This window comes from Myxocyprinus asiaticus, chromosome 43, assembly GCF_019703515.2.
Source record: "Myxocyprinus asiaticus isolate MX2 ecotype Aquarium Trade chromosome 43, UBuf_Myxa_2, whole genome shotgun sequence".
Taxonomy (NCBI): domain Eukaryota; kingdom Metazoa; phylum Chordata; class Actinopteri; order Cypriniformes; family Catostomidae; genus Myxocyprinus; species Myxocyprinus asiaticus.
Genome location: NC_059386.1, coordinates 33,072,055 through 33,084,023, shown reverse-complemented (window position 1 = coordinate 33,084,023; position 11,969 = coordinate 33,072,055). Strand labels below are relative to the sequence as shown.

Below are 11,969 nucleotides of genomic sequence, written 5' to 3'. Positions count from 1 at the left end.
AGAGTAGCCAAAACAACTGCGATACAACATCGTCCACCATCTTGTTTTGGACTGAATGGGTCACATGACTGCGTCACATGACTAAAAATGCAGCATCCGTTTTCACTGTCCACACTACAACGCGAAAACAAGGTTTTCAAACGTATCCACTTTGGAGTGCGTTTTCAAAAAGCTCAGTTTTCGCGGACAAAAACGCTGTCTCTGTGGACGGAAGGCCAAAACGGAGCGAAAAAGATGCGTTTTCAAACGAAAACGTATTGGTGTGGACAAGGCCTGAGCGTTGCCGCAAGGGGTACTAGAGCAGATTTTCTTCTTTCGATCAACAACTGTCATAGCAAACTCGGGCAGCAAATTGAGTTGCAACTTTTCGAAAAACAAATACGACTTTTTGTCCCCAGTCCATTCAAACAAACTTGTTTTGAACTTGTGTCTCTCCCCATTCCTCAACTATCGACTCCTCTACCACAGCCGGTCTGCATGCCTGGCCATGACTATGCTAAAAGAGTACCATAAAGCAGTTATAGTGCATATGCGTCTGTATGTAGCCCAAAGAGGAAAGTTTGAAAGGCTAAGCGCTCAAACGAGCGCGAGACGGAATCGCATTGGAAAAGCGCAGAATACATAAACCTTAAAACTCCTAAAGCCATACCATAACTTATAACTAAGAGTAAACAAAATTTTAGGTTGCAGCCATGGTTGCTATGAAAAAGTTGCGTAAAATATCTTTTGTTCCACTAGAAAAATTACATTATATAGATTTGGAGCGACATGAGTGTGAGTAAATAATGACAGAACTTACAGTGCTGGGTGAACCATTCCTTTTGTACGTTCAAATCTGCCATGTTTAAAATAGTTTACGAAACATAAATGTTTACGCAAGAGCTTTATTGGGTGGGGTGAACTTCTTTTAAAATCTACACCGTTCTGATTAATGTACACTCAGACTTATAATGAATGACTAAAGCAAACAGGCAGGAGTCTGTAACAGTCCAAATGTCATCAAATAATAATGACTTGAACAATACAGAGAACACTGAATTAAATTGCCAAACACATGACTCAGTATGCAGTTTTAATTGTGGAACATTTTAGTGCAACAGTAAATAGATTCTGTGAGCAACAGGGAAACAAATGAACTGTCAACAGCTAAAAATGGAAAAGCAGAGCATATTTAAAATTTCATGCATCAAAGTGAGCAGTACATCCTGTGCATGTTGCATTCAAAATGTCAGAGGTCTACCTTTGAACTTAATGTGTAAACAGTCTGCTAGTTTGAGTTCATTTTCTTGGTGTGAGATGATTTCAACAAGGCAATTCAACTCTCCTCATTCTATTATCGGATGCATTTTATCATTCTCTGCACGCATATGGACCAGGCAATGTTGTTACATAACAAATAAATGGACATGCCACAAATGATGGCACCAGTGTAAAAAAAAAAAAAAAAAAAAACATTTTAAATGTCATTTCAATCAATAATTTAAGACAGAGTGGGATGAAAATATGAATAAAAACATACAGCAAATAAACTGCCCTGCAGGACTAAGTTTCCACCATTCATTTAGATCAGCAGCAATAAAAGAAAATACAAATATATACATCATTAACCTGAATGAGTCAAGGATACATTTTTCATATTTCTGTGGCATTAAAAAAGTAAAATGTTTTTACAAATCCAGGTATTATTAAAATATACTTTATAGCATGTTTACCATGTGATAAAACATACAAAATAGATCCTACAGTAAAAAAAATAATTAATAAATAAAAATAGAAATATTTACTGAATGTACACATTGGAAACTGTACAGTGGAGCTTTAGTATATTCCATTATAATAATAATAATAATAATACATATGGTCCAGGATTAAGAAAGCCACTGAATGTGATCATTAATCATTATTGATTAGATGTTGAACCGTTTCAAAGTCATGCGGATGAATCCAAGGTCACGGTTCACCTTTTCTAGGCGATTCTCCAATGACACCTGGAGGGCAAAGAAAAAGAAATTGGCATTAAACTCTAGTGTGATTTCAATTATATGGATCTATGAAATTGAAAAACACAAAATAGGCATGATTAAATGATTGTTATATGTAAACATTTTAACCTCTTCAACTCGGACCTGCCGGTCCAAAAGGGGGCGCTATGACACGAAAAAAGTTTGCGTTTAAAACGTTCAGTCAACAGATTCAAAAGTCAGGCAAATGGGGTATTGTTTGAAAGCTTAAAATCTGAACTTTTCATAGATAACCATCACTTCTGCATTTATGTTACATAAAATAACAAAATAAGACCAAAACATTTGCATCGCAAATCAGCGCCACCTAGAGGTCATGGTATAAATATTAATATGAATATAAAAGTCTATGTCTGTGAGGGCTAAAATGCGTTATAGCACCACCTACATTTCAGAACAGCATTTTGTGATGGAAGGTGATAGAGAAACAATTATTTTTTGGAGAGACATGGGGTGAACAGAACCAGAATTACATGCTTACAAATTTAGTACATTTTTTTTAAATTCTATTCATTATAAGATTGTAAACATAAACAATATTATTTATAATAATTGGAGTCTTTTTTTATTTGTTTATTTTTTTGGGGAGATTTCTGAATAAATTTGACAAATTTTTCGCAATTAGACCACAGTATGTGTAAACGGTGAGCTTTTAAATTTGAGTGTAAAAAAAAAAAAGTTTTTTAGCCCAAAAATGCCCCAGAGTTTAAGAGGTTTACGGTTGAATTTCCTGCAAAAATAACTATATTGTAAGTTAAGCCCAAGACCAAATTGGAATTAAAACCTGTAAACAAGTTTTAGACAGTTGTAGCATTTTGATTATTTATAAATGTAAAACATAAAAGTTTTATGACATAAATATGAATATGCAAGATTCAGCACTATTTCTAGGTCACTAATCACATAAGCAAATTTGTGAAGTTTGGAAAAAAAGGTCAGATTTCCTTGCTTCCATTGAAAGCATGCTGGAATAGCATGGATCATCAGGTTTTGTTCGTCAGCTCAAGTGCACGCCATCAATAAAACAAAAGGGCGACACATTAAATACTATGAAATTCTGAAAGTTTTCACTGAAAGCTGATCATTTTTATTTTAAAAAAGGTATTAAATTAGAAAAATGCAAAAGAGAAGCATTTTCACTCGTGAACTCGGTCCTATAATATTCATATAAAATTACGCATATTGTGATATAAGATTTTAGTCATACCGCCCGGCCCTACAATATGTGGATCTGAATGCAAAGCAACTGTGTTCTCACCTCGTCTAACCTGGTCTGCAATGTGACACGGGCCCCGGAGCCTGGAATCCTGCTCAGCGCTGCTTCAATCTGTGGAAAATAAATATATTTAGATGTCACAGCACTCAGCAAATTGCTGAAGTCATCACTGATGGAAGCTGAGCTTAAACAACAGGGTTTTGAATTAGTACTTCTCAGCATGAATAGGAAAAGGGAAGCCTGATCTAAAAATAGAGCTGATTAACACGCAGCACTATAAAGACAGGTTATGTAACAAGCGCTGGCATTGATTCACATGCTGTGCAAACACACACAATTTAAAGCACACAATTTCTAAATGATGAGGTTTTACTTTTCCACTTCCGAGCAAAATTGTCAGTTAGAACATATATTATCACAATGGAAAAACATAAATGTGCTGAAAGAAATATTTTGAGATTTAATGGTACTGCAATTGGCCAAAAAAAAAAAAATTATATATTTTTTATTCTTTGTGTCTATCCGTTCAATACATTAAATTCACATTCTTTTAAATAGTTATTTATTGCTTTTTCTTTTTTTATGTGTTATTAATTTTCCCCCACTACCCATACTTTTCTCAGCACTACTCAAAATAATAATTAAAAATAAATAAATAAGCATTTATACTAGGGATGCACTGATATTACATTTTTGTCCAATATGATACCGATTTAAAAAAAAAAAAAAAACATAGGCCAATACCGATATTTTGCCACTTACCTTATTTTGTCATTCTGTAAAAAATATACAAAGAGTTATAAAAGATTTTTCACTGTTCTAACAATGAAGAATTTCCACTGAACACTGGATCTGTTGTACACATAACAGATACAAATTATAAATAGAGCCACAATGAAAGATAAATAGAAGATAAAAAGATATGATAACATTATGATTAATATGAAAACAAAATGTTATTTTGTACTTCTAAATCATTTTTGCACTTCTGTTTTTGCAGATCAAAACAACAGAACTCACATTCTACATGTATGTACTGTATGTTAGAACGTTACAAATTCATACCATGCATATGTTGGGCAATTCCACGGTAATGTCAACCACATCATAGAAAAATTAAACGTTTTAACCAAAGGAACAAAACCCCATTTTAAATTCTGTATTACATAATGGACATTGAATTATGCCATCCAGACCGCTAGAGGGTGCCGCTTGCTCACACAGTGCTGATTGAAGGTCCAAATATACTTTATACAAAATCGAAGAACAAACGGGTATGAAGTAATTTAGAACAAAATCTGGCCAAATACGTTTTTTTGCATTCGTTTTGGTGGTTCGTTTCAGTTAGCCTAGGCAGTGAGTACTGGCGCTGACTACCACCCCTGGAGTCGCGAGTTCGAATCCAGGGCGTGCTGAGTGACTCCAGCCAGGTCTCCTAAGCAACCAAATTGGCCCGGTTGCTAGGGAGGGTAGAGTCACTTAGGGTAACCTCCTCGTGGTCGCGATTAGTGGTTGTCGCTCTCAATGGGGCGCGTGGTAAGTTGTGCGTGTATCGTGGAGAGTAGCATGAGCCTCCACATGCTGCGAGTCTCCACAATAAAATGCGCAGATTGACTCTCTCAGAAGCGGAGGCAACTGAGACTTGTCCTCCGTCACACAGATTGAGGTGAGTAGCCGTGCCACCACGAAGACCTACTAAGTAGTGGGAATTGGGCAGAAAAAGGGGATAAAATAAAAAATAAAATAAAAAAATATTAAAAAAGAAAACTTCTAACCGACTGCTTAACATCTTCTTACTGCCATTGGTCCACGATATCGGTAGGTGTGACCTGGAGCTCCACCTACCTTGACTCCGACAGCTCATTCTGTTTATGTTGTTCAGTCAGTCTAAATCAGTCAACAAGAACACACCGGCGTGTATCGTTATTAGTGAGCTGGTGCATATTTACCTACATCTGTACGATCGTTCATGTAGAGAAATTTTCCAAGACCATGTCATGCGATTTTTTTGTTTTGTTTAATTAGTCTACAAAAGGAATAAAAGCTACTCAAATACTCTCGTGTGCCATCTGCAGTGAAAGCCATTTACACATCTGTGTTTGGCATCCAAAGTAAGATATGCCTATCATTATTCTTTTGTCTGTATTCTCTACATTAACACTTTTATACGCTCATCTTTGCAGCAGTATCAGTGTCATCATAAATTACAATAACAGAGTGTAATCGCCGCATATTATGGCCACGTATAGCGTGTTAGCGCATTGGCGCCATGAATTTAAAATGTAAACAAGACAAATTAAATGTTTTCTACAGCATATGTTACTTAAAATCATCAACGCTTCTTTTACTGACCTCATGTGAATTATACTCATAGAATGAAGCATAAAGTCATTGATAACACATTTTATATTTACATTATTTAAGGTTTTATATGTAGCGTCCTCATATTTAATGCTCCTGTAAACGCTTCCCACAGTGGCGTGGCGGGTGTCTGAATTTTCGCAAACAGTATACCATTGCTCAGCTGTTTAGAACTTCTTCTTACCTCTGAACAATGAACGAACAAAAACTTCTCCAGAAGTATATCGAGGTCTTGAAGCGCTGAATGCAGAAATGCAGCCTTTTAAAATTTAGCAGCCATGCAAGACCATACTGCGATTTCAGTCTTAATTCAATCAATATCATAATGATTTCTCATAAGTCAAAGTCTGCTGGTTTCAAAGTGTTTTGAATGATTTCCCTTATCATGTAGCCTGTAGGTAAGTGCTGTTATACAACTGTCATGTCCATTTCTGCCGTTTTTTCTGCATTAACATGAGTACGAGAAACAAGGCTGCCAACACTTTTACATGTTGTGGCTATTAATTCTGGATTGTGCATTTGAATTCACAGAGTTCTTACAAAGTGTGTCACTAATTAATTATAAATCAACCATCATTTTTTTATATTGCTGTTTTAATGCTTATAACTGTTATGCTGATGGTTTTTATTTGGTTAATAATTGTCCGATAAATATCGGCAGCTGACACATTGGTGCATCCCTAGTTTACACACAAGCTAACCCATCCTATACACATACATATATATCACAGATTAATTCCAAATAAGCAATGCATACATGCATAAAAGCTATCAAAAAGCCAATAATAATAATAATAGTTATAAGGACTTGGTAAAGCAATTCTATCTATTTAACTGTTCACATTCCTGTCTTCCTGTATTCTTTCATTTCATGTATTAAATTAAATTAAATTAAATCTTGTTACCATCTCCACAGAATGAACTTTGAATACTAACTTCAGCCAATCTATTAAAACAAGGGCTTCTTGGGGCTCGGTAGCTCAGTGGTAAAGACGCTGGCTACCACCCCTGGAGTCGCTAGTTCGAATCCCAGGGCGTGCTGAGTGACTCCAGCCAGGTCTCCTAAGCAACCAAATTGGCCAGGTTGCTAGGGAGGGTAGAGTCACATGGGGTAACCTCCTCGTGGTCGATATAATGTGGTTCGTTCTCTGTGGGGCGCGTGGTAAGTTGAGCGCAGATGCCGCGGTGGATGGCGTGAAGCCTCCACACGCGCTATGTCTCCGTGGCAATGCGCTCAACAAGCCACGTGATAAGATGCGCGGGTTGAGGCGAATCACTACGCGACCACGAGGACTTAAAAGCACATTGGGAATTTGGCATGCCAAATTGGGAGAAAAAGGGGAAAAAATTGTCTTCTCCAATTTCTTGTTGTTTCTTTAAGTGCTATACTTCTTAAGGTTCTCAAGTTCAGTGTTGCTACTGTGAAAGGTAGTAATTGTCAATCTTGACATTAAAAGCATTATATTAACATCTACAAATATATATATTTTTCTACTTCCTAATCATAATCAAGTACATCTACATAAATGTTTTGATAATAATAATTGCCGTTTGCTAAAGCTGCGGTCACACTACATTTCACGCTCCATTCCCTTCCATCCGAACGCAGGAGATATTTTGCATTCTGCTACGCATGAAAGTTCAAGTTTGGTGAACTCTGACCTGCGAATTTGCATGACGAGAAGATGTGTGACCAATAGAAGATGGAAATGTCACACACTGACCTCTTGGCTCAAAACGAAGAACACATATTTCAAAGCTGCGTGTTTTTATTGTTGCAGTAAAGTGAGTAGATGGTATGTTTTAATATTTTGAATACATTACTATTTGTGATTTATTGTTAATTAGAACCAGCAGCCCTTGAACATCATGTATTCTGTCTGTTGCGGTGTCCGAAATGATTTTGGATGCTCAATGCCTAGTTTCACCATTGCTTATTGTTGTTCATACTATGGGTGAATCGGAATTGCTCAGACATGGTTTGAGACATTTATCGTAGAATTACTCTTATCCAAGTGTACAAACAGGAAATATCCCCCATCACCTGCTGCTTTTCCTGTGTGAGCTCATGAAAGAGGTGTTCAGCATCAGCCAATGACCGAATGTGTGGCTGACAAGAGAGAGGCGGGTCTTCACCAGCGTCTGCCATCTGCAGCGAACTGACTGCGATTTCCTGTTCCTGCCAGCTGTGTGCAGCTCCATGCTCTTCAGACTCACTGCTCTCTGGAGCCTCAGACGAGCACACACTGGACTGAATGCTACCTGAGGAGGAAATTCACACCAGATCAGCATTTCCTGGAGGAAATACCAGGGCTTACAATAGTGTCTGTTTGTAAACTCAAAAGCGAGAGAGAAAGAGAGAGCACAATTACTTTCTCTGTGTTTTTACCTTTCTTTAATATTATTATTCATGTATTTTATGCAATGTGTGAAAAGTGTGTCATACCACTAAAACATTATTTACTGAACTGAATTGAAATAGTAATATGCAATAAAGATATATATATATAGATGTTATCAAAATAGACCAATCTTGATTTAGTATGCAAATTTTACAATGACATAATCAGGGCCAGTTAGATAGCAAAACATTTTACTCCCAGGGAAAGACGAGATTTAAACATTTTACGCTTAAATTTCTTAAAAATAATAACATTAAAAAAAATACATTCAAATACATAATACATACAAAAATAAAAGCACAAGACTAATTTATTAATGAGATGTGTAAGAATGAGGAAGTCGAGCAAGCACTGTAATCAGTACTGACTACAGGATTCGTACAGATGCTTAAAAGTTACATTCAAGGACTTTAAGCACATTTTTATTTGTTTTCAAAGAACAATGCTCGAGATGTCATTAAAACACATTATTTTTGTTAATTTTAAACAAAAATATTTTAACCAGTATAAAACACCACTTATTACAAGTACAACAATGAGCATTTTTAACTACATATTCTCACATTAACAATTCTTGATTCGTTCATGACGAAACTGATGTGCAACTATAGTGTGCTCCCTTAACAAAAGTGAATAACTGGGTCCGTAAACAGTCGTTCATATGACTCATGTGTTCCAAGTTTTCTAAAGTCACACAACAGATTTATGTGAGGAACTGACCCAAATTGCAAATGGGTCATTCTCAAAAATTTTTGACTTTCCAACTTACAAAATATAGAAATTTTCCATTTAGTTCAGTTTTTGCCTATAAACGCTGAGGGTAAACACTTTGTAACATGTTGACGTTAATTTTTATTCATAAAGGACAACTTGGCTGATGTTCTTACTTTTATTATTTAATTTTGTTTCACGGACGAAGCAAGTTAACACTAACGAGGGTTCAATGGGTTACAACACCACATTTTGAGGGTTCAATGGGGTACAACACCAAATATTTTTGTGTGAAAATATTAGTTAAAATGTGAATAACTTTTTAACATGCTGGGAAAAATCAATATATGCATATTTAAGCAGCCTCTGAACTTAAACCTTATATTATTTTCAAAAATTTTTTGTATTTAATAAAATCTCATATAATTTTTTCACTCTGGAGAGTAAATTGTAATTAAAACTGATAGTTGCAAGGATTCATACTTGTTAAATCCGCAACAACAGTATCTATAAAATATTTATTTTTTAAATCCTCCAGTAACACTTGATTGTGATTGGCCCATTCTGAACAGCGCTGCCAAAAGTAACAGGTGCCACGTGACAGCGCCATCTATGCGCTGCCCGCTTCAGCAATGGTCTAGTGGTCTGTTGTCATGTTTTTCCGAAAACAAATACATTTCATTTATTAAATCAGTTAAGCGACGTATTTTAAGATTTTCTATAATTCAAGCACTTTTTAAGCACCTCTTGGTAAAAATTGCTATTTTCAAGGGTTTTCCAGGACTTAAATTTGAAACAGCCAAATTCAAGTACTTCAAGCACCTTGTACGAACCCTGTGACTATCATTGTGGCTTCTTAAAGGGAAAGTTTACACAAAAATGAACTTTGTCAAAATTACATCACCCTAATGTTGCTCCGAACCAATATGACTTTCTTTCCTCCGTGGGAACACAAATGGAGATGTTAGGCAAAATTATAGTCTCAGTCACCATTCACTTTCATTGCATCTATTTTTCCATACATTGAAAGTGAATGGTGACTGAGACTATAATTTTGCCTAACATCTCCATTTGTGTTCCCACAGAGAAAAGAAAGTAATACGGGTTTGGAACGACATGAGGGTGAGTGAATAATGACAGAATTTTCATTTTGGTTGAACTATGCCTTTAAGTAGGTTTAGAAAATTTCAGATGCCTGAAGAGGAATGTAAAAAGCAACAATATCTCTCGGTTGACCTAAACTGTAACCTCCTTCTCGGGCTTGGATGGGACGGCAAAGAAGAACTGATGCCATTTCGATCAAAAACTACATCAAACCTAAATAAACAAAACAGTTAGGCGGCCGAGAGTGAGAACAATCACATACATTGACATTATATATATTTATCCAACAACAGGCTATCATAGTGGTTAGTGAATCAGATGGCAGGACAGAATTTAGAAATGTTACCTGGTCTGCAGATGCTCTTGGGATGGAAGAGGGTGACCTAATGCAGTGGAGAAGTTCTCTGTAGGGCAGCGTTTTGGACAGGACTTGGCTGAGAAAGGCATGAATAATGTGTCCCTCTTTGCTAACATAAAAAAATAAAAATCTTTTGTAAATGAGAATTCACATTTCCAAGACTCACATACTAGATAATTGAGTAGACTAGATGATGAAAAGCATGTTAGACTGGTCAGGGTTGAGGGATCAGAGGTCACTCACTAGGTGTGGAGAAAGGAAGTGGTCTCTGTGTCCTGGGTGGCAGAGATGATGATCTGTGGCCCTCGCTCCACTCGAATCCTGAAGTGACTCCCTCACAGAATTCTCCACAAAAGGCCACTGTAGGCCTCCGCCTAGAAAACCCCGAAACACACACATTAACAAAATAATAAATTATGTTAACACTTTACAATAAACTTCCATTTGTTAACATCAGTTAACATGAACTAACAATGAACAATACTTTTACAGCATTTATTAATTTTGGTTAATGTTAATTTCAACATACAATAATATTTTTTTTTTAAATCAAAAGTTGTATATGTTAATTAGTTAATGCACTATGAATTAACATCAACAAACATTGAACAATTGTATTCTTTTTAACTAGCATTAAAAAAAAAAGATTAATAAATGCTGGAAAAATGTACAGATGAAGTCAGAAGTTTACATACACCTTCGCCAAATACATTTAAACTCAGTTTTTCACAATTCCTGACATTTAATTGTAGAAAACATTCCCTGTCTTAGGTCAGTTAGGATAACTACTTTATTTTAAGAATGTGAAATGTCAGAATAATAGTAGAGAGAATTATTTATTTCAGCTTTTATTTCTTTCATCACATTCCCAGTGAGTCAGAAGTTTACATACACTTTATTAGTATTTGGTTGCATTGCCTTTAAATTGTTTAACTTGGGTCAAATGTTTTGGGTAGCCTTTCACAAGCTTCTCACAATAAGTTACTGGAATTTTGGCCCATTCCTCCAGACAGAACTGGTGTAACTGAGTCAGGTTTGTAGGCCTCCTTGTTCGCACACGCTTTTTCAGTTCTGCCCACAAATTTTCTGTTGGATTGAGGTCAGGGCTTTGTGATGGCCACTCCAATACTTTGACTTTGTTCTCCTTAAGCCATTTTGCCACAACTTTGGAGGTATGCTTGGGGTCATTGTCCATTTGGAAGACCCATTTGTGACCGAGCTTTAACTTCCCGGCTGATGTCTTGAGATGTTGCTTCAACATATCCACATAATTTTCCTTCCTCATGATGCCATCTATTTTGTGAAGTGCACCAGTCCCTCCTCCAGCAAAGCACCCCCACAACATGATGCTGCCACCCCCATGCTTCACAGTTGGGATGGTGTTCTTCGTTTGCAAGCCTCACCCTTTTTCCTCCAAACATAACAATGGTCATTATGGCCAAACATTTCAATATTTGTTTCTTTAGACCAGAGGACATTTCTCCAAAAAGTAAGATCTTTGTCCCCATGTGCACTTGCAAACTGTTGTCTGGCTTTTTTATGGCGGTTTTGGAGCAGTGGCTCTTTCCTTGCTAAGCAGTCTTTCAGGTTATGTTGATATAGGGCTCGTTTTACTGTGGATATAGATACTTGTCTACCTTTTTCCTCCAGCATCTTCACAAGGTCCTTTGCTGTTTTTCTGGGATTGATTTGCACTTTTTGCACCAAACTATGTTCATCTCTAGGAGACAGAATGCGTCTCCTTACTGAGCGGTATGATGGCGCCATGGTCCCATGGTGTTTATACTTGCGTACTA

At 36.4% G+C, this 11,969-nt stretch overlaps 1 protein-coding gene across 1 annotated transcript in view; it reads right to left on the bottom strand.

Annotated features, from left to right (window-relative positions):
* Positions 1-883: 883 nt before the first annotated feature.
* Positions 884-11,969, bottom strand: part of LOC127433586 (M-phase phosphoprotein 9-like) — a 34,304-nt gene continuing 23,218 nt past the window's right edge. Inside the window, exons 18-22 of the mRNA XM_051685620.1 lie at positions 10,417-10,547; positions 10,246-10,282; positions 7,643-7,860; positions 3,280-3,348; positions 884-1,988 (exon numbers count right to left, since the gene is read on the bottom strand). Of these exons, the coding sequence (XP_051541580.1) occupies positions 1,908-1,988; positions 3,280-3,348; positions 7,643-7,860; positions 10,246-10,282; positions 10,417-10,547 (536 nt within the window). The 3' untranslated portion in view covers positions 884-1,907. The remainder of the gene's footprint in view (positions 1,989-3,279; positions 3,349-7,642; positions 7,861-10,245; positions 10,283-10,416; positions 10,548-11,969) is intronic.